General features: G+C 38.1%; 1 protein-coding gene across 1 annotated transcript; it reads right to left on the bottom strand.

Annotated features, from left to right (window-relative positions):
- Positions 1 to 1,506: 1,506 nt before the first annotated feature.
- On the bottom strand, positions 1,507 to 16,066 carry LOC131240907 (dynamin-related protein 5A). Its single transcript, XM_058239439.1, has 8 exons — positions 15,695 to 16,066; positions 7,886 to 8,077; positions 7,534 to 7,740; positions 6,806 to 7,234; positions 6,468 to 6,695; positions 6,157 to 6,364; positions 4,536 to 5,223; positions 1,507 to 1,997 (listed from the first exon to the last, which is right to left on the bottom strand). Exons 1-8 carry the CDS (start codon positions 16,043 to 16,045, stop codon positions 1,811 to 1,813), a joined length of 2,490 nt encoding a protein of 829 aa, XP_058095422.1. The 5' UTR covers positions 16,046 to 16,066; the 3' UTR covers positions 1,507 to 1,810.
- Between the last annotated feature and the right edge of the window lie 8,324 nt (positions 16,067 to 24,390).

Below are 24,390 nucleotides of genomic sequence, written 5' to 3'. Positions count from 1 at the left end.
GATAGGATCCTTAGAAGGTTGTGATTCCCACACCTAAATAGGCCATCTTGTGGTGGTCCCTAAACCACAGCCATCAGATGCAACGTACAATCACACCATGAACCCACCATAAAACATCAACCATTTGCATGAATCTGTTTCAACCTCAAAACCCATCATGCATGTTTAAAATACATGCTAGGAGATCTTTGAGCTGTTATCTCAGGTAGTAATTTCATCAAGTGATCGATCGGAACTGATAAATCAACCCATGCTGACTTGGTGTCACATATCAAATGCTGTCGGAACAGCGCAACAATCGACGTAGTGCTGACTTGGTGTCACATATCAAATGCTGTCAGAACAGCGCAATGATCGACTCAGGTAAGAACCTTGAAGACTGCTCCCACAGAATCGCAGAAGGTGAGCATTGCCCATTTCATTTTTGAGTGGGAGAGAGATGGAACAGGAGACCCGATACCCGTATTGACACTATGAGATACCATATTGGCACAGACTACTCACTGCATATAGATAGATACTGCTAACATTCTATTCAAGCTCCTAATAACCGTATTTGCATACATATCCCTATCTGGCATCATAGAAACAGGTGTTCAGTTAGAGATGGAAAGGCTAAAGGTTGAATCATTGCATGAGAGTTGTTTGGAATATCACATGGTTGTTCACATTCATCCTTTTTCCATTTGAGAATTCAATGGTTCAAGTTTCCTACGCAGCAAAATCATATGATGATAGCTGCTTCTTGTTATCTGGGGACTCTGTATTTGAGCATAAATGGTTATATACCATGGTTGATGTATTTAACTTATATTATATGTACATAACATCTCAACGGCAGGCATTATGGGTGCTCTTTGCAATACTTTCCTATGAAAAATCCACTACCTTGACAAACCATTACTTCTTTCCAAGGACGAATATTTCAACCTAAGAACTTGGAAACAAGTTCAGTGTCATAAGCATGGAGCCTGAGTGGGACTGGCAGAGAACATGGACATGTTCTTTCAATGTTTGTTTATCATGAGAAAAAACTTTGATACTCTGGCAGAGAGTAATGAATGATGTGCAGGTACTTAGAAATTACTTGGAAATTGCATGTGGCATAGATGTAAGTTAATTTAAACCGTCCAAATTATGGGTCCCAGTTTAAATGTACCATAAACCAAAAGTTATTATCAGACCATCTGATTGGTGGGCATTTTTTGGAATGGTTTTTTTTTTTTTTCAAATCCAATGGAATTGTCCATGAATCAGAGGTTTGGATTGTTCAACCAACATAATTTTCGGACTACAGGTCAGTTTAATTTGAGTTAATGTATGCCACATGTACAGTTTCTGAGTGCCTGTGTATCACATCATACGCTGCCTGAGTATCATGTAACGCACCATTATCATTTTGATCTATCAAGATGTGAGATATTGTGCATTAGCATTCATTTATCACTCCCTTCATATGCATATGTATATTTTGTCATGCTTCTGAATCCCTCTCGCAACTTCTGATTAATGAAATGTAACAATTTCATCCAAGATAACAGAGCTAGACAGAATACACTAGAAAAGAATGATTGAGTTCAGCACAAGAGTCTGATATAAAATCAAACTGAAAAGAAAAGGCTGCTGACGCCACAACTCTGAAGCGCCCAATACAACACTTCAATATATCTTGAGAGGAATTAGAGGAACCAATTGAGGTAGTTGATGAACTGCTTCCGTGCGAATTGTCATAACATTCACTAGGTGTGAAGTATTAAGACTGAAAGACCAACTTCCTTTAAAATTGTAAAGCTGGGCTGCAAAAACTAAATTAAAGAGCTCGAGCGATGTTCTTGAACTCGGTCAAACAAGACTGCAATATCTTCTGACGTTTTTGCAGAGATTGACGTTCGCTCTGAAGAACATCGATAGCGCCAGGCGCTACGAACATGTCCATGAATTTCTCATCATTCACTGCGAACAAGTCTAAACCAAGAGCTACCACCAACCGATCTCGACTGCGTCACAATGAAAAACACAGTCATGGAGAATAAGAACAACATTAATCCTAAAAGATACACATCTAGTATATCTAACTTTAATACATTGGTTCTAGCTTGTATTTGAGTACTTAGATGGATATTAGAAACCATTTATCTGCAAGATTGTCAGCAAGAATGGCATGGACCCCAGATTAGAAGATCCCAGTCCCAGTCTTGACTTTTTGTCCCGTTGAACATAGAGACATTGTTGTACTTTCTTTTATTATATTTTTGCAGGCAACCAATCCAAGGGTTAGGATTATCCCACCCTGATGAATTCGGTGCATGGTTTTTCAGAAGGGGGGGTGTCAATGGGCCGGGCTCATGCCGGCTAAAATCAGACTTTTGAATAGGGCCGGCCAAATGGCCCAACCCAAAACAGTTCAAAATGTGGGCTGAGATCAACCCCAGGCCCAGCCTGTTGACAGCCCTATTCAAGTTGGTTAGGATCATTAAAAAGGTCAAATTCAGCCAAAGAAACAGAATCTCAGAGAAGCAAAGAATGAAAAATTCCGGTTTAAGACAATGTTTAAAAAATGGAAAAGAAAAACAGCTATATAGAGATGTGAATGAATGGTATATATCCAATATAAAAAATGTATTCTATATAAAGATACAATCAAAACACAAAACTTCAATTAAAACAGTTAGAACTTCTATTTGAATGATTAATAATGTACATAGGTGATCACATAGTGAGTTATTATCATTTCTTGTCTCTCTCAAATCCTTCCTTTCCGAGTAATCCTATATAAATTGATCCCAAATCTCTATTAAAAATTTTCTACCTTCCACTTAATTCTATCATTTGGTGACAAAGACTAATCTTTATCCTTAAATCACCATTTCTATTCAAAATGAGTTTTATTGGAAGAAAACAATTTTAATTTGGTTTGCCATAGGCAAAGTCACTTTGCCTCTCTTTTGAAATGAACAGTGTGTTAACCATTGTTATACAAGTTTTTTCTTCTTCTTCTTTTTAAATTGGTAACGATAAATTTATTAAGAGGGTTCAGTTTCTTTTTTCTTGCCAAAAGAAAAAGAAAAAAAGAGAGAGTTTAAAATGTAGTTATGCTACCCTGGTCTGGACCACTAATATCATATGCCCCACTAGTTGGGAAGGACTGAGGATATTATGCATCTATGCATATCCTTGGGAGGAGGATTGCACACAATTCCTTGTTTTCTGGAGTTAAATAATATTCAGCGAGCCAAGGTAAAACCAGCGATATTTTTCATTATAGCATCGTTACATATTGCATCCTTAGGATACAGATACGTATCAGTTATCACACGGGATATATCATTTGAATCGGGTAATTTATTGCACTTTTTGAGAAACATGGGGAAACATTAGGAAAATGGTTGAATTTTTCAATGAAACTTCAGGGATTATTAAAAAATACTTTAATACACACTTTTAAATCATAATATCTCAAAGAAGAAGTGCACATAATAGGTTTCCTTTGTATAGGGTCCTAAGCTATGCGTTGTCTGACTGAATTAATGCAACTATGAATGCATAATATTTAGAGAGTATATGATGATCATTTCATTAAACACTCCTAAATACTTCAAAATAGTCATAATTGCAGCTGGTTGAAGGGGAATTTGGAAAGAAATTTTTTTTTAAAATAATTTTTTAATTAAAAAATTATCTTTATTTTTTGAAAATTGACAATGACTCAACAAATCAGTAGATTAGCCCTCATATATGCTTTTTTTTTTTTTTGGAGTGCAACATTGCAAGGGAGAAATTAGGGAAATTTTGAATTTTCCCGAAATCGGACCACCTACACACAAAATTTGAAATTAGAGTGTATGTGATGATAAATTTATAAAATACTTCGAAATTGGTATTAATTGATAGCTGATTGAAGGAAATTTTTGAAAAAACCATGGAGAATATGAAGAACCAATGGATATCGAAATCAAAGCTCCAACTTCATGATTTTTCATGCAAAACATGAAGAACCAATGGATTTATAACAATTTGGCACTGATTTAACATAATTTCAACACAAAAAAGGGGATCAAAAATTGAAAATGCTCACTGGAATGAATATGTGGGATATATCGGCACTACCTGTGCATTTCGTATCGCACAGGTGGGATACAAGATATATCGTGGGATATATCGGCCAAAATCGTCAATATTTAAAACTTTGATAGCATCCACAATATCCCTCAGAACGCCTATTATCAACCTCGAGCTGGCATATGAAATCACAGTTCCTCAACCTCAGCAGTGAACTTGCAGAGGGAGCACCGATATTTCAAAGTTTCCAGGAAGTTCAGATTACTAAATGTTTCCTCATTAGGAAATGTGGAAGCATGGTAAAAAGAAACATACGAATGGCAAAACACCTGAACACTACATACAAAGCATATTAACAATTTTAAGATATGAAGAATTAAAACTGACACCATGCAATTTTTTTTTTTGTGTGTGTGTGTGTGTGTGCGTGCCCCTATTTAATGCACCAAAACAGGCTGCCTTAGGAAGAAGCTTACCAAGGAGTTAAGAAGCCTGAGTTTAATGTTGATAACACACTTCTCTCAATTAGAACTTCGCGGATTCTCGCAAAATGTTGTGCAGCTGAAGAGCAGATCTCTGAGTAAGCTGAGCCTGATCTTGAGCCAATATCGCCACCACCAAATAGAAGTCCACCGTTTTGGAGTCGATGATGATCTGAATTTCTGCTGCCAGCCATAATCCTCGCATGCCGTTTTCTCCCTCCAATCTCATTGCAGTTACCGTTTTCCTTCTTAGATCCATAAACTGCATCACTTGGCTGATCAGGAGATGGTGTCTCAGGTATTGTCATTTGGCTTTCTCGGAGTACTTCTTTAGCTTCTGTTCCTTTCCCTGGTGGCGTTTGCTGTTGTTTTTTTGGAGGTATATTCTCCTGATCATCGCCTACCATTTTGTCTTGAACTGTTGCACCATCTGATAGGTCGAGGAAAAACGGAGCAGCAAGAGGTTGGTTGAATCTGTAGATTGTGGTCGCAGTGGAGCCCAAACCTCCTGTGAAGTAGTTTTCATAGCAGACCTGAGAATATGGGCTTGTAGCAGAATCAAGGTGGTGCCGTATCAATTGCTTGCACTGCTTGGCAAGATCATGTATGAAGTTATCATAAGAGCGCCTTAAAGCAGCATGGAATCCAATGTACCCGTCCACATCTCCCTTCTTTCTCCCATCTGTTCAGAAGATAAACATGCTTGTGACTAAAATTACATATTCAGATAACTAAAGCAACCATATTATTTCGATCAGAAGAGATGACACATAACACAAACTTCTACAAACAGATTCTACCAAAAAGTGAAATTCGCAAACAGATGCAGATGGGGGTCTGTGAGTCTTAAGAAGTTGAAAGAAAATGAAAGGATATTGGCAATCCAATACCTGAAGAGTTAATATAACATCTGGAGAATAAGCAATTGCAAACAGTGATTTTGAATTTTATTGTGCATTTTAAGGAGGAAAAAACAAGTAATAAGCAAATCAAAAGCGTCAGTCTTTCAAAATAAACTTTTGTGTGATTGAAGCAAACTTGAATCTCATTAGCTGAGTGCCATTTTTGTTACACCAGGGAACTGATAAAGATAAGCCTGATTTTAGATATAATACTTGCAAGAAAGAAGGTGAAGCTATGATGAACATTGAACTTCCTTGTGCACAAAATAGATCTATGGAATATCAAATAATAAAGATGGGTCTGATACTCACTGAAAGAAATTTGATATCAGTCTGGAGACATGTCCGAGATAAATAGGTAATGATGGAGTGACCACTTTAGCAGATAAGAAATATGATAGTGACCATGAAACCCAATATATAACATGGGACAAGAGCTATTGCCACAGCAGAACCTAACATCTTTCCTCACAATGATAAGTTCAGTTTCGATCTCCTAATTCTTACAAGAGTTATCATCACAGAAGTCAACATTTGCCATTGAGAATATGGAGTTCTACCAGATTAATTAAAGTAGACAAAATATGATTGTCATCGTCATCATAATGCTCATAAAGAAACAACCAATTATCAGACCAAGCAAGTAATAGATGCCAGAGATGGAGGAGGATCGTAAAAGACTGCATCACATCTGCTGAAAAGAATGGGTTTACCTAGCTCCTTGCAGTTCGAATCATGGCTATGGTTGCGTTCTACAGCAAGATTGAAGAGGCTTTTCAAGACAAATGCAAGTCGATCGCATGCAGTGTCTAGAAGAGGAGAAAGCCATGATCGTGCTGCTGCACGTGCTATCTCTGCAGCCGCCTCTGTAACACCCTTACCTCCACCTCGTCCAGCATGGGCAAGTAAAATGTTCGCAACCTGTTACAAAAACAAGAATCTTGTAAGTAATTCTCTACCCAACAGCCAGTTGCCCACATGAACTACAGAAAATTTCCACTTCTGGGATAGTTTCAGAGGTGACCTTCTCCCTTGACACTGGTGGGCATTCAATAGAATATGTAGCACAACGGAATTCATGTATAACCCTCTCAAATGCTGCCCCACCATAGAGCTTAAGGGTGGAATTGGGGGGCTTTACATCTGCGGTCACACCGGGCCAACTCCCAACACCACTCTCCGACTGTTCCTCATTGGTTGTTTTCCCCCACTGCTCTGGAGCAGGATCTGCCGCTCCATCAATCAATGCTCCCTTCAAAAACCAACAAAAGACAGGTAAGGTGAGGTTTATTTAATGAAACAGTGCATATTCAAACAGGAAAAAGGAGAAACATGAAAACTGGAGCTGTATGGTATGCATACCACATGACTACAAATAGAAGCCGCATGGAGCATTGCCGATCTTCGAAGATAGGCAACATCAGAAGTGGCCTGTAACTTGGATTCCATGTGAGCTAACTCAGTAGTGACTTCACCACAGCGTTGTTCTAGCAAAGCAAGTGTTGCTGGGGCAGCATCTTTATACCTCTTCTGAAGCTCAGACTCCAAGTACTCCCTAAGACAGCCGAAACCAATGAAGGGACGGAATTTCTCTTCATCAAATCCACCATTAACACTCTCACGTAAATGACGAATAACTTCTGTGTCAACTTGAGAAATTTGCCGGCGGAATTCCTCATTCGGCACTGTGCCCCTGTCTTTCGGCAGTGCCACAAAAAATGGGTGAATGTGATCACCAAGGTAACCACTTGCACTCAAGTATCGATCCACTTCCCATCGATCACTAAATTCCTGCACATGTTATGCTTTAAAATTTCACAACCATTGAATTTTGAGCTCAATTTACAGACGGAAAAAAGTTTCATCAGTTTTCACCACAACATTTCTATTTGTAATGTGGGTCCAACTTTGGTGCAGCGTACGCCAGAGACCATGGCAGCCTACATGTCAGGCAAAAATAACAACAGATCCAATTTTGAAATATGTGGTTGGACTCCCACCGTTCAACATCTTTGGATGGTGGGCAAAAGGTTGGCATCGACTCTCAGTTTACAATGTATAGGCAGAAACTTTTTCCTTAATAATTTTACCTTGAGCCGATTGTCGAACTTGGAAACAACAATGATTGTGCGCCTGAAAGTTGGATCGATATCACGAATGGCATCTAACCACAGTGATGAACACCACTCAACACTGCTCTGTTGAAGGAACAAGAGAAGGCGATGAGGGGGGCTTGCTAATGACTTCACCATCGACAGAATCTCATCAGGTGTGCTCTCTGGCTCACCTTTCTTCGCCTGAAAGATGAAAATTGAAACTAGGTTAATGAAAAATGAACAATTCCAAATTACACATGTTTCTTTCTTCTATGTATCAAACATATTTTAAGTTACACAAGATTCTTTTGTGTTAGACATCATGAACCAGAGAAAGGGAAAGCACCTTTAGAACAAAGCCGGGTGTGTCAATTATGGTTAGATTGGGACAATGGGCATATTCTGCTCTCATTACGATAGGCTTTGGAGAAACTGCAGTTCGGGTCTTCTTCAAATGTGCCTCAGTTCGCTGTTTTATGATATCAGCAATTGTAGAAGCTGAAACCATGGGACTTCCATATTCTTCAGAATCTTCCTCCTGCGGTCACAGTCATGGTTTAGTGTCTTGGCTCATCATGAAAAAGGAAAGAACTATAGAACCTTTAAAATGGATGAGCAATGAGGGAAAAAACAAAGTTGTAGAAATGAAAACCAAAAGTTGGCCAAAACATGAAAAGGGAAAATTTAAGAAATGGAATCAGTTGGAAATGATTTCCAAGATCGGAAGTAACCCAATATCTAAATTTAAATCCTGATAATTAAATGAATAGCAAACTATAGAATTACAAATTAACAGTACCCACAATTTCAGACAGAAAATAGCATTAAAATCAAGAGGTTTATACGATGCTTGGCCCAAAATAGAGGCTCTTGTTTCAGGCCAGCATTATGTTCAGTAGTTCAGAACATCCTACAAATGGGTCCAAAATGGCTGGGCAATGGACCAGCAGACCCTTCTCTGTTGCAAATGGAATGCTGCTTATATTTTTATTTTTACATTTTCCTTTGCAGGCTAGTAATAGGATGGCTAGCTTATCTGAAAGGGAAGTTATATGCAGCATGAAGTTATATGCAGCATCTTCGATCCATAGTGAGGCCAACCAGTAGTTGTTGTAGTAGAACTAGGAGCTCACCATCACCGAACTGGGAAACAAACCAGGCTCTCACTAGTAGAATTTCTTCGACCCTATGTGTAGCCGATTGCATGAATATAAAGTGAAATAACCATGAGTATCACTATCACCACAGATTTGGCCAAGAATCTGATGAACCATAAAAGGATTAAAGCATATTTCCGTCCAATACATCATATTTGGCAGGTTACGAAAGAAGACAAGGTTTTGTTGTTAAAGGTAGGAACAAAAGAGAACATCATAGGCACGCTAAGCCTATTCAAATAGAGAAGTTGGAGTGGAGCTCAACTTCCCTGCATTTCAAGAAATGGTAGTGATGTTGAATTGGCAAGGCAAGTGGGTGATTTTGCAATCAAGGTGGAGATTATTGAGGTGGCACTATCAACAGTTGGGTTGTTGATAATCACTGCTCCAATAGCATTTTGGTCTTCCTTAAATTGTTGTAACAAAGGCTTGCTCCTTGGAATATAAAAGGTCAGTGTAGAGAGAGAAAAGAGAGTAAAATAAAGTACGTTTCTTTTGGGGTGGAGATTTCTCAAATTTGAGCTTGCTCAACGAATTTTTCTTCTCTTTCCTCCAAATCAAAGAAGCCATATGACTGATTTTTTAAGGTGGATCAGATGCTTTTTGTGGTTCTTTATGGTTGTGTTGCGGGCAGAAGAGATACTTCTATGTGTTTTCATTAGATTGGTGAGTGCGATCTACATCCCCCAAAGTTGTATTTTCTTCCCAAATGTATGTAATGTTGTTCAAAACTAAAACATCACCAGTTTGGCTGCCAATTGATGTAATGCATATTTCCTCTAAAAAGAATGGGTTATTTTTAGTCAATAGATACAGCTCTCAAATGCCTATGGCAGCCAAATCCCAGAACTGAAACCCTATAAATGATGAAGATCAAATCGAAGACACATGAAATCACCACCAATCACATCATTCAAATCAAAATATACTTATCAAATCAAATCCAGCCACCCACAAAATCAGTAATTGATTCAAGCAAACCCACAAACGCCTTATGTGCACAATGTTGAGGGTCAAATATTGCATATTAGACCCCATTTATTACCTGATTTTACGAACATGATACCGTTTAATGCCTTATTTTAATCGTGTTTGTGATGCAAGGTGAATTTACGAGCATGGATTGAAAAGGATGCTAACAGCATGGATTTAATGCTCATGAATCACCAAGGCAAGGGATGGGCTCTAGGGGACCGAGATCGATGATTTTACACGGCCGACATTCAAGAAAATCCCGTATGTCACACTAAAGAGGCCTGAAAGTTGTTTAGAATGCAAGATCACAAGGTTGCCACCATCCATTCGGCTCGAAACTTTAGAGTTGGCCTGAGGACCATAAATTAACCGTACACGTCGAAATTCAGCCATTGGATCCCTGTGGAAGTGGTCCGTGGAAGTGGTCCAACGTTCAGATCAGTCCATGAATTAATGATTTGGGGCCCACCTAAGATCTGGATATACTTCAAGTGCGGTTTCAACCCATTATATAAGGTGATGGAACATATGAAGCAACATCACAAGTGGACCCAACTGGCACTGCCAGTGCACAGGGCACAAGTGCACTCAACGTGCACTGGACCAATTCCTTTGGTCAAAATCGGTTTGACCGACTTTCCAAAGAAACAGAGAAGGCCCCTGTTTTGCACCTGCTGCGTTTTTGAACCAAGCCGATTGTTAAGGTGGGCCATTCGACCCACATCATGACTTGGTTAGGAAATCCGGACCATCCATGAGACTCACATGGCCCCTCTCACTCAGTCCTAGGTGGCGGTATTTCGAAAGATAGTAGAGAACGGATCTCAACTGTCTAAACGTTAGATGAACGCCAGAGCAAAAGATCCTGTGAGTCTCATCAACAAAAGGCCAAAAATACACATTTCCGACCGAAATTCCAAGAGGAATCCGGTGAACGGCATGGATTTCTCAAACGTCAACTGAAGTGGGCCCCATCAATCATCAGCGCAGACCACTTTCACAGGCCCTGTTTTCACGTCTAAATGTTGATTGTTTTTGCGGTCAATTGCACAATCATGGCAATAATCGGATGGTTCATCTGGACCGTCCATCTTGTAGTCCATCCAAAACTGTCCAAAGAGGCGCTGTTTTAACTGCTTTTGATGGATGCTAGGAGGACTAGCGGGAGCAAATTCTTAGGCTTTCACGCAAAGCGCGTGCATGACTGCGAAAGCAGTGCGTAATTCCTTACGCACTCCACTCGTCCAATTTCCACCGACTCCAGCACCCCTTACGCACTCCTAACCGACCTCCATCAGCTATAAAAGAAAGAGAAGTGGAAGAGAGTATTCATCCAATCTTTTGGACGGCAGTGAGAGAGAGAGAGAGAGAGAAAGAGAAAGAATTTCAAATTGTTGTTTTCTTTCTTTGAGAATTAGCCCAATCATGGTTGGCTAAACCTCTTAGCTAGGGCTAAGAGGTGAAGCTTGTGGCGTGATGGGAATGATTCTACGACTCTGATTTATGTTAGACTGAATTGATGTTGATTTTAGTTTGATTAATAGGAATGCATTCAGTTTTTAATGATTTGTTGTGACTTAAATTGCAATAGATCTGCGATGGCTTTGAGTATATCCCTTCCCTTATTTTGATTGTGTGAAGATAGGAAGCCCTATTATTCACCATTGCCCCTTGGACATGATTGGATGATGGAATCCTTCCTAACATCCATACATCTGTCTGATTGGTTGTTGATTGGTTTAATTTTGTTGTTTACTTTGTCTCATGGGCATGGTTTTGTGATGGGATTATCTCTTATTTTCATACCTTTCATCTCTTTGAAAACTAGATCAACGGAAGTTCAGATTGAGTTTTAGTGATGTATCTTCCAACTGGATGAAGATGGGACTCGAAGTCCAATTGAGTTCATGAATCAAGTGTAGATCTCCCTGATCTCTACAAGTGGATCCTCTGAATCCCTACTTTCCCACCTTTGAATTCTACAAATTTCAGTTTACTATTTCACCATTATTCCCCTCATATTCACTTGATTTAAATTACATCTTCTTCTAGTTCTATTTCTAGCTACTTTCAGATTACGTACAAGGTTCAGTCCCTGTGGATTCGACCTCGGTCTCACCGAGATTATTACTACATCACAACCTTATACTTGGGGTGTGAACACACAACCAACGACCACCAACACCACCAAGAATAATTTGCAACAAAATATGGGAAAATAGAATGGAGAAAATGCACCAACATACAAATCCACAATCCACAAGATACATACAACATTTACGTGATTCATCACAAAGGTCTACTTCCACAGCCAAAGCGGTAAGCAAAATCAATCCAGTACTTTTGGGAAGAAAATGCAACTTGGTGTAAAGAAAGAAACATTCACCAATTTGATAACATGTTTGCCAAATCATCTCCCTTTCCACCACCAAATGAAACCACAAACAATCACAAAACTTCTTTCATGTAGTCATCGGCACTGCCAAAAAGCACTTGATCTATCATTGATAAACAAGTGGCTTATGATTTGAAGGAAAGAGAAGAAAAAACTCCTTACAACCTGAGAAATCTCACCCAAAGGAAAAAAAAAAAACCCTCTGTCCCTTCTTTTCCTCTTTAAACAAAGAGACCTTTTATATTCTAAGGGACAACTCTACTTACAGTTTCACAAGAAAGATAAAAATGTCCTTTAATTGGTGATTTTGATGTCGCCAACCTATAAGCTGACATACCATATCAACAATCTCCACCTTGATAGCAAAATCACAACGCGTGTCATGCCAATTCAAGAGACTCAACAAGTCAAGTCTTAACTCTCAAGTGGCAAGCACACACTCAAGATTCAAGTCAACGAACAACAAAGTCTTTTATTTTGTACTTTGTATTTTCTAGTTTTTAGCTTTTAGTTTTTTTCTAATTTTTTAATTTCTAGTTTATTTTTAGTTTCTACTTTATATCAAGTTTCTATTTTGTAGTTTCTAGAATTCAACTTTCATATTCAAGACTTCCAAGTTCAAGAGAATAAAGGTTTTCAACTTTCAAAATCAAGATTCAAGACTCACTTCCAAGACATTTCCCCCTCCATTTACAATATATACTTACTAAAACTCTCAATACACCGTGGATGTATGAGAGCAAAAGAGTGTGTATTGAGAGTTTTAGTGAGTATATGTTGCAAATGGAGGGGGAAGTGTCTTGAAAGTGAGTTTTAAATATTGATTTTGAAAGTTGAAATCTTTCTTCTCTTGAACTTGGGAGTCTTGAATTTGAAAGTTGAATCCTAGAAACTACAAATTAAAAAATTGAACTAAAGTAAAAACTAAATATAAATTAGAAACTTGAAATAAACTAGAAATTAAAAAATTAAAAAAAAAAAACTAAAATTTAGAAACTACAAACTACAAACTAAAAACTACAAAATAGAAGACTTTTTGTTGGTTGACTTGAATCTTGAGCGTGTGCTTGCCACTTGAGAGTTAAGACTTAACCTGACTCTTGAGTTGTTGAGTCTCTTGAGTTGAAGACTTATTGTTGGTTGACTTGAATCTTAAGCGTGTGCTTGCCACCTGAGAGTTAAGACGGACTCTTGAGTTGTTGAGTCTCTTGAGTTGAATCATAACTCTTGATAAATGATATAGATAATCTAATGATAGAAATAAAGAATAGATAACACAATGCAAGTTAGAAACTTAGAATATAGATTAGAAATTAAAAATTAGAAGAAGAGAATAGAAGAGAGAAAGAGATAGGGTGATTCTTCTTCTTGCTTCTTTCTCTTGAATCATTGATTATTGCCTTCAACTTCAAGGGAAAATAGTAAAGAATAAATATAAGAGAAAATATGAAGAGATTAAGAGAGAATGAGGGCTTTAGAATGATGTATGAGAGCAAGAGAGTGAATTGAGAGTTTTAGTAAGTACATATTGTAAATGGAGGGGCAAGTGCCTTTTTATAGGCAAAACTTCCAATAATAATAATAATAATAAAAGTTTCAATGGTCAGATTTTTTACTGTTGGAATGTATGTGATCGCATAATGGCATATGCGATCGCATACCATGGCATATGACATATGCGACCATCGCATATGCCATACGCATGGATTTATGCAATTATGCAATCGCATAAGAGAACATTGTTCATAACTCGACACTATATATAGATAGGAGTTACAACACACTTTTCCACAGGTATCCAATACGGGACTAAAGTTGCAAGACAATACAAAACATTTATATATATATATATATATATATATATATATATATATATATATATATATATATATATATATATATAAAATGTTTTGTTGATATTTGAAGATTTTAAGAGTCATATTCTCATGGCCATAATCAAGAAAAATGATAGGATTTGGAACAAGTGTAAATTAAGTGAACTTCAGCAAATGCTATTAATTGTAGTGTCGTTGGTGCGTGCAAAGGGACATACAAGTATTTAATGTAGGACTAAAGTTGCAAGACAATACAAAACATTACATATATATATATATATATATATATATATATATATATATATATATATATATATATATATATAGAGAGAGAGAGAGAGAGAGAGAGAGAGAGAGGGAGAGGAATGCTCACCTAAGCACCTTCTTACGTGAGCATCTGTGTGCACCTTTGCACACGTGTCATGGGCACAAAATCTAAACAGTCCGCATGATGCGGCACCCCTTGAAACTTCACAAGCCCAACTTTCAGCCCGATACAAAACTCTAGTGGGCGATGTGGCAAAAGAAAACAAATTCCTCCCTTGATTTGCAATTCTCTTTGCTATGACACGCTAGAGTTTTGGATTAGGCTGAAAATTGGGCTCATAGAGTTTTAAGGGGTGCCGCATCATGTGGACTGTTCAGATTTTGTGCCCATGACACATGTGCAAAGGTGCGCACGGGTGCTCACGTAAGAAGGTGTGCAGGTGAGCATTCCTCTCTCTCTCTCTCTCTCTCTCTCTCTCTCTCTCTCTCTCTGTGTGTGTGTGTGTGTGTGTGTGTGTGTGATTTAAGCCTGTATTCTCAACACTCCCCCTCAAACTCAGCATGCTGAGGCTCAAGATCTTCAATTGAATCTTGTCTTTAGATTGGAGCTTCCAATGTCCACTGAATTCACTTCAAATAATAGCCATAGCCAACCTTGGCAACCATCAAGCTGCCAAACTGTCATTCGCATGCAAAATTCTCTCAAAGACACGAGCAATTTTGCACATCAGGTGAGTAAACTATACCCACAATGCTTGAGAGCAGAGCAGATGCAGAGCATTACATCAAACAGTTTGTGTGTCAAGGAAAACAAAAAGATTAGAAGTCATTTTGTTTCGGGGATGGCTAGGTTGTGCAACAGACATTAATCCACAGCTTAATCCAATGCTCTAATAACAATCCACCACAAAGATGGGTGCTACAAGATGAGCCTGGGGCACTGTGCTAGATTAGAGCTCCCCGGTGTACAAGATGCAGCATTGCTTGCACACCCCTCCATTTAGGCGTCGTTTGGATGCCTGTAAATTGGGCTGCCTGTAAATGACATATAGGTAAATGATTTACGACTACATGACTCCTTTATATAGATAGGAGCGACAACCCACTCCACTTTCCCATGGGTATCCAATGTAGGACTAAAGTTGCAAGACATAAGAAACATTAATTTTGTATTCTCAACGAGTAGGCAATGGACCGAAAAGCTCCTGCAAACAATCCAAGCCATACAATCACTGACACTTTCACACTACACCTGGACTGCTTTCTCCATTCTACTTTAAGCTATTGATTTGCAAGCAAGCCAAGGGAAAGATAAGATTTTGGTAATGGATGTATATTAACAGTATCATCCATCCAAAGCAAATTCCAACAGATGAACGGTTTGGATCATTAATAGGTTCTCCCCCGTTTATACGAAGCTATCCATGACATGGAAATTCAGGCCAAGCATTGACATTTCGTCTCAAAGAAACAAAAGAAGAAGAAAAAAAAAACCCTAATGCAAGAAACAGAGCCAATCGAAAGACCTGGAATCGGCAGCGGGGCTCCAATGCAGATGAATCATGGACCATCTGGAGGATGAGGGGCCGGCGGGTCCCCATCTCGACCTCTCGGACATTGAATCGGAAGCCGAGGAGGGCTTCTAGGAGAGAACTCTTGCCATCGGATTGTCCGCCGAGGGCAACGATCTCCGGTATCGGGAGCTTCTCACCGAAAGCGACGGCAGCGGCCTGCAGGCGGTTGTAGGCCTCGAATCGGGACCTGAAATCGGAGGAAGAATCGGATGAGTAGGGTTGGGATCTTTTAGAAGAAGACATGGGGGCCGAGAAATTCGATGATTTAGGGTTTGGAGTTTTGACTGGTGTAGAAGATGCCATGGAGAGAGAGACAGAGAGAGAGAGAGATTGAAATTTGAAAACGGTGGAGGGGGATGTATAGCCGTTTGGAGTGCTTTTGCCCTCTGTCGCGACTGAGAACCCAGCTCGTGTAGCTTCCCACCAGGGCCCACAGGTTGAGATGGACCGACTATTTGTACTGTCCATATTCTCCTAACTATTAAGTCTATTATAAACACGCTATCATTCCATGACCAGACTTTAATATGATCTCCACCATTGATTTTTTAGAGATGAATGAGAGCCATTGAAAATGTTCTTTTCATTGTTCCTAATTCATATACAGACGGTGATTGTAACCATTGCCTTTCACCGTAATGAGCCTCATAGACTAGATTTCACAACATGGACGGTTCCGATTATTGTAAAACTCAGTATGTTGGCCCCAGTTGGCAGCGATAGACGCGTTATTCTAAATCGCGACAGAGACAAGGCCAACTCAGCCGTTCGCATTAGGTTCACCGGCACAGACGGTTGATTCACCGGTTTTCTCCGGTCATTGATGTTCATGCCCCACTGGCCCTTGAAGATGGAAATATTGGAATTAGCACTCGCGAGAGTAGCCATTTGAATCTCTCCCTTGAAATTCAACGCCCAAGCGTCAAAAACTTACTCGGACACGGTAACGTTTATTTGCCATCCAACCTATTCAGGTCACGTGACATGTACGAAGGGAAAGTTCGAAACTTTTGTGCCCCAAGAAGGTTTTATGGTTCAAACCTACTGAGTTGTCCACTTCTACTTCATTTTTTGGATCATGCCCTAAAATAGCTGAAAAAAGTGTATGGATGGTGTGGATATATAACACATACATTAAAGTGGGCCCCACATGGCAACACCTGATCCGCTTCCCAAATCCGCTCCATTTGTGCGGGAGACGATTGGATGAGGATGGGGAAACACCAAGCTGGGGACAGGTGCCTATCCGTGGCTACTATGATTTATGGGTTTTATTTACATCGTCCATCCATTTTTCCATATCGTGCTGAAAATGAGGTAGATACAAGAGTCAAGTGGGCCACACTATAGGAAACAGTGGTGATAATGACACCCACCATTGAAACCTTTTTATGGCCCACCATGATGATTAATTGTATTCCAACTTGTTCATAAGATCACATGGACCTGGATGAAGAGAAAACACAAACATAACCTTTATCCAAAACTTCAAAACTTTTGTGGCCTTCATAAAGTTTCAAACCGTACGTATTCTCGCAATGTGGTCCATTTTAGCCTTCATATTGCCTAGTTTTTGGGCTTGTAAAATGATATATGGTAAAATGGATCAATGGTGTATATAAAACCCATATATCATGGTAGCTCTACAAAGGCCCAGCCCATTTCATGTTATCTATTCGTTTTACCAAATCATTTTAGTGCATGTTTCCACAATTGAAGCATATCCAAAGATCAAGTGGAGCACACCATAGGAAATAGTGTGAGCTTAACTACTATGGTTGAAAACTTCTCAGGGCTGACAGAAGTTTTGGATCAAGCTTATATTTGTATTTTCCCTCGTCCATGTCTGTGTGAACTTATGTCCAATTTTTCCTATTGTATAGTCCACTTAAGCTTTAGATATGATTCAATTTTGGAATTATGACCTAAAATGATTCGGAAAAATGGATGTGCAACTTGAATAAGATACATACATCCATGGTGGCCCCCATAGAGTTTACTCAGTATGCTCAACTTGATATTATGCAATCTGCTCCCTATCCATAGCAATAATGTAAGGAGATTTTATTGGGCCAAGTGTTGCTATTAGAGGAGGCTATTTGCATTTGTTTCAAAATGGTTTGGGTGAGGGTGTACTCAGCAGAGCTAGATTAGTCAGATCTTGCTACATTAGGGCCTCATTGAACTAAATTGTTTCCCCCATTTCTTTGAATACACTCCTCATTTGTGGGTTCGTTCATGGAACCAGATTTGGTGAGGCAGGGAAATATGGACTTGCATGAGATCTTGATATGGTGAGATTTGATTGGTTGGAGATGAAGAATACATGTTGTGCATTCCAATGATTGGAGAAAATTTCTTACAATACATTTTTTTACCCACCCACCCACACCACGTGGGCACTCGATGTCGAGGTCTCAGTGTTGAAATAGGACTCTCTCTACAACTGATCCGAGGAGCCACTTCATAAGAGAGTGCATGTAACAAAAAGCTCATTACCGAAGGTCCTAAACCCATTGCTTGTGTGAAGTACAATTCCTTTTTTACCCATCGATGCTAGACAAGAGCCTGAAAGTAAGACCCATGGGAAACTCAAGTAGGCCTGTTTGGGAGTGTGGATTTGAAACCGGCTCCCTGGATTTGAAATCCTCTTCTTGTGTTTGGCACCCTTGAGGATCAACTTTAATCTGAAAGTAGTTATTCATGGTATATTTGCAGAGGTTTGAATTTAATTATTAAATCAACTTTAATATCTCTAATTAGTGAAATTATGTAATTTTTGACAGAATGGTTGTAATAAGCCCGCTGAAATATATACTTTACCAAAAAATGATGAATTTCTAAGTCTTGGATGGGCCACAAGTACAAGATCATGTCGGAGTGACTAACTAATGATTTTTAACCATTGATTTATATGGACAATGTTTGGATGGTGCTAATTATCATATTAAAGTAATTATAGTGATACAATTGATAATCTAATTATTTTAGGATATCATTAGTAGGCCATGTGTCTAGTAGATTAATAGTCTAGTGATACACATGTTATACATGCAACTATGGGAATGATTTTAGATACAGACCTTGGATTTCAAACTCCCCCTCACTGAGGGGATTTGAAACCCCCAATTACTTTTTGGTACCAAACAACCGAGAATCCCCCCAACTCCATGGTGCCAAACAACTCCTAACATTTGGTAATTCTCCTTTCTCAATGGGATTTACCTTATGAATAGATTGGCCGACATATAAACATCCCAGTTGGCTGGTTGAATGACATATAAATATTATAGTGAGCCTGAGTTAGGTTTTGATGGTACGGCGGTTTAATGAAATTTAAGTCTCTGGACCATAACCCCCTAGCCACCATAGCCTATAAAAGGAGGGCCTGGATGGGTTTCCAAACCAGCTCAACTCACTCCAACAAACCCCATACGAACTGAGACAGCCAGTCCTTCTCCACTCATATATTATAGTGTTTCCAGCAACATAGCAAGGCTTAAACCTTAGCTTAAAGAACATACCAGCGGTATGGTTTAGGATGGTTCAACTGAACCAGTGGCTGAAGATTTGAACAAACTCGTGCAGAAGTCGAAACTATTTTTTCTCTTCTTTTGGGATTTTTCTTTTATACTGTAATACTGCCAGAAAGTATGTAATTGAGTTCCATTTGGTGGGCCTTCATGTTTGCTGAACGCAGACCCATACCAGGCTCGTCGTATCATAGAAGTTATTTGCCTGTAACCTATCAGCATACTCAATTCACTTGAGTAAAGGCAAATAACGCTTTAAGAACAACGTTTCAAACATGTTTCAGCCTGTCCTGATTTCATATTATTTTGCAATTTTTGGTTTCCACATTATACAGAAATACATTAATCTGTATAATTTCCAACCATCAGTCATCAGGCCATTTCCATGTTGTGGCTCACTTAGTTTTGAATTGGCCTGATTTTTAAGCTCATATCCTAACATAAGCCAGTACGAATGATAGATGCCATGGACGTTGCACACATCAAGGTAGCCCCATTGAGGTTTTGGTGGACGGGGCTCCCTTGCTTGAGAGTGCCTTAACCCACTGTTCGAGCAAGCTCGTTTTAAGACATTTTAACACATGAGTCCAATTATGAGAAAGATCTAAACCTCAAGTGGGCCGTGTCACAATAAACATTAGGAGACAGAAATGCTCATCACTGAAACTTTCTTGAGGCCCCACCACGATGTTTTATATGCCATCCCAATTTTCTTTATGCAATTCCCACATGGCTGAAGGGAAAACACATATTAATCTTATCTAGAACTTTTGTGGTCCATGAGAAGATTTAAATGATAGGCATGAAATCCCTTCTGTGTTTTTTTTTTTTTAAAAAAAAATTAAATAATATTTTTAGATCGCATCCTAATGTGAACCAACACAACCAATAAATGGAGAGGATATGCCACATATGTGATGGTGGCCCCATAAAACTTAAGGTTATAAGAGATTGATCACAAGGTATAGGAGAGCCCCCTTCGAATCTCTCGATGTAACAAATTTACATCCTTAGGAGGGGAAAAAACTTTAATGCACTTGCAAAGTATAATGGGTGATATATTAAGACTTGAAAATTTTTAAAATTACATGTGGAATGTAAATAAATATTTAAAACTTGCATGTGGAATGTAAGTAACGTGGTGGGGCATGGAGAATTGGTTGTCTTCTTCTTTCCAAGTGTAGCCTTGCATCCACAAAGAAAGAGAAAATATCTTTAAAAAAACAGATAAAATTAATATCTCTGATAAAAACTCATAATAAAGTTTATTATACGAAGCATCTTAATTTGACTTATATAAGCAATAATCTCTAAATTCATTTTTTTAATAGTAAATATGAATAAATAAACACTTCTACTTCTAAATTAACTCAAAACTCTTTTAGAGGGGTTAAGTAAGGATTTTAATATATTCTAGGACCATTCAAAATCTAAAATACCTTCATAATAGTAAAATTGGTAACTTACTAAAAATAATAAAATTTAACTTAAAGTTTAAAATTAATTCCTAAAATGATACAGGCAAAGAAGTGATGAAGTCAATCATTGTTTTCCTCAGGGATAATTACTCTGAATCTATGGAGCTTCTCTAGAATCCTCGTAGAGATTCCTCGAATCCATGAGGGATGAAAACAAAAATAATATCTAATAATTTGAAATAAATTGATTAATAGTTAAAAAACAAAATTACAATAATTTAAATAGTAAATTCAAACCTAGGACAAAGTTTTAGAATCAAACTCTAACTCAAACTTCTTAAAAATATGACTTACTATTTATAAACGGTCATGATTCCTACTAGACTTCATGGTTTTCGGCCAAAAATAGTAACAGTTCAATTCGACCTAACCACATTATTCTCCTAATTTTTCTAAGCCCTTTTCGTGTTAGGCACAAGTCCTAAACTTAAAAAATAAAAAGCTATGATGAAATTAAAACTTACTATTTATAGTAAAAATAAAAATAAAAAAGACTTTTGACTGTAGATCTAATGGATTTTCACAAATCCGGAGTGGGCAACCCCACATAGTGGGTTGGTTAAAGTAGCTTCTCCTACCCAAAATCATATATGATATATCGAAAATCTCATTCCAATTTGCGAGATATGACTGTTTTAAGGTTCTGACGGTCCTTATCACATTGACCTTCGATCAAGGCTTCTCTGGTCCTTCTTCATGAAAGTGTCTGTGGCCCACTCTACATCATAAAATAATCTATATTTGAAAAATATATATTTAGATGCTAATTGCCTTTAGCCTTAGCCAACTTATAAGGTCTTGGTAACTTCCCAACAATATATTACACATGTGAAATGAATAATTGGTCACAAAGTTATAGCTGCTGAGAAATATAATATGTATTAGACTCTTAGATCAAGCTTTTTAAATTGAGATTTAAATTTATTAAAAAAAAATAATAAAATAAAATCCTTAGCTATCTGGGCGGTTGCTCCTAACTTTGTCCTACATTAGTAGGTAATAAAATAAAACAACGCATGCAAGTTATATGCATCCAAGTTCAAATGTATCATGAAGCAAAAATAATGTTTGCTTGGTAATCTGATTATTAAATTGGTGGACGCTTGTCCGAAGATTAAAAAAATAATAATAATAACAAAAAGGTCCATGAACAACGGTTATCATATTTCAACAAATTTGATTTGCAAACAGTGGACTCATCGACAACAATATGTAAATGTATGCTGCCTATACAATTTTTTTTAAGTGTCCACGTAACCAATATCATACCTTATAGAGTAATAAATGACCCCATAATTGCAAGAGCTAGGTGATTTGATTAGGTGATCAAGTGGCTGGGCCTGATTTTGGTTTGGGCCCAGATTTTGAATTGTTCAGGCCAGGCCAGCCATTTACAGCCCTAGATAGGATCTGAGTCGGTAGAATCGGCGTATGGTAGTACCATATCTCCATGTTACACGTAGTGGAGCATGTGTTCACGGAAACCATCTCTCCCTTCTATGGATGTAGAAGGGTTTAAGGTATGCGTACATAGGATCATCCTAGCCATTTAAACAGTAACCTTCGAAATGTCAGCATTGAACAACAACGGTTAATGGTTGATACATTTTTTACTATTCTATTTAAATCTAATAAAAAAAAGGTTTCAACATGGAATTCAAAAGATTTTTTCGTTTTTTTAATTTTTGCATATAAGCTCCTGTACTACAAATAACCCCCTCACGTGTGTGTATTTGTAAAATATCATCCCTTATCATCACCTTTGGAAAAAAGACCATTTGGTTACTTTTGAATAAGTTCGATCACATCAAGAAAAAAGTCCTCCCACGTCAATGGACGTATCTATCACCTATCCCTACTTTGCAGAGTTTAAGACTTCGAAAAGAGATGAAAAGAAAATAATGGTACATAGCAGTCATTCACAGGGATTAAAATTTCAAGTAAGCAAAATAAAGTAAAAGAATATAGATAATGAGTATTATAGACTAAAAGATAAAAGAAAATGAGCGCGTGCTTCCGATGCATCTGTGACGTGTGGACTGAAATACAAATTAATTTAAAGATGTAAAAAGGTAATGAGAGACTCTACACTTTTTTATTATAAAAGAGATGTTCGTATGTTTTCAATTCCAACATTATTCTTTTGAATTTAGTATATTCTTTAGTTCCGGTAAATTCATGCTTTTATTTAGCCAACTCTAACAACTTTATGTAAAGTTTAATTTTTTGAAGGTGACAGAGGAAAAGTTGACAGATAGTTACTCTACAGAGCCATACATGAGATTTTCACCTCATGTGGCTCATCGTCAATTGGATCCCTTTCCCCGTTCTAGAATCTCCTCCCATCTTCCACTTCAACAGAAAAATGCTTTTACATAGTGACAGATGCTGTGTGGAGAAAATATTTAAGGTACACCAAAACCATGCCCGTCCATCAGATACACAACACCTGTTTGGCCTTGATCCTGAAAAATCATTTTGTTGCACACTCACATGGGCCATCCCATCGGTAACAATATAAACTTATACCTAAAACTCTTAAATCATGAGATATGGCCCACCTGAGTTTCTTAATAATGTGATTTTTGCCTAATGCTTTCATCTTGACGAGGCAGATCAGGTGAATGGATTGGATGACACATGGACACTATGGTGCCCCTACACAAAACTAATGTGGGTGTGGCCATCTTAACCGTTTCCTATGGAGTAGCCTACCTATGTTTTGGATCATCATGATTTTTGGGTTCTAGGAAGAAAATGAGGTAATTTACCTAGCGCGGCCAGAGTCATTGAACTGTGGGTTCAAGCGGGGGTGTCAATGGACCGGGGTAGACCTACAAATATCTGAATTTTGAATAGGATGACTAGTAGGGATGCAATTGGGGTACTACCCTTGTCAGTCCGGGCTTGGGACAAGCTGGGCCTCTGAGGGGCCACTGTGATGCATGGGTTTTATCCACACCATTTATCCATTTTTCGATATCATTTTAGGTTATTAATTATCTCAAAACGAGGCAAATCCAAGCCTTAAGTGGACCACACCATGAGAAACAGTATTTAGGAAATTGTACACCTATTGTTAGAAAACTTATGGGGGTCAGAAGTTTAAGTTTTGTAACAAGCTGATATTTATGTTTTCCCTTCACTCAGGACCGTGTGACCTTAACAGGTTGGGTGACAAATAAACATCACTCAGACCCTAAGAAGGTTTCAACAGTGGGCCTCATTATCTCCACTGGAGCTTTGGATATACTCCAATTCTAGGCTCATGCGGATAGAAAAATAAATGGACGACGTGAATAAACACATGCATCACAGGCGAGACCCATAAAAAATCCACACCAAGCTAGCATGGTGTGCTCCTCACTACCAAAATCCGTGTCCGGATTCCGTACTGACCTTGCCAGTGCCATGTTGCTCCTCAAATGTAGATTAATATGATAGAACTGAATATGCAATAATAATGATTTAATATTTAGATAAAAATATTATTAGTAGAGTTAATTATAAAGATGCCCTTAAATATTTGGGTAAGCGGAGATGATATAGTTATATCTGTAATCAATGTAATTTTAGAGTGAAGTAATCACACGATTAGGTAAAAAAATTTAAACAGAAAAAAATCTCATATCCATAT

The sequence above is a fragment of the Magnolia sinica genome, chromosome 3, assembly GCF_029962835.1.
Source record: "Magnolia sinica isolate HGM2019 chromosome 3, MsV1, whole genome shotgun sequence".
Classification (NCBI taxonomy): domain Eukaryota; kingdom Viridiplantae; phylum Streptophyta; class Magnoliopsida; order Magnoliales; family Magnoliaceae; genus Magnolia; species Magnolia sinica.
This window is presented reverse-complemented; position numbering and strand designations above follow the sequence as displayed.

Excerpts from the sequence above, each read along its gene's own strand:
- LOC131240907 (XM_058239439.1), bottom strand. The coding sequence starts at position 16,045 with ATGGCATCTTCTACACCAGTCAAAACTCCAAACCCTAAATCATCGAAT. Across the intron at positions 6,365-6,467 it reads CACCAGTGTCAAGGGAGAAG|GTTGCGAACATTTTACTTGC; the intron begins GTCACCTCTGAA and ends TTTTTGTAACAG. Across the intron at positions 5,224-6,156 it reads TTCGAACTGCAAGGAGCTAG|ATGGGAGAAAGAAGGGAGAT; the intron begins GTAAACCCATTC and ends TCTTCTGAACAG.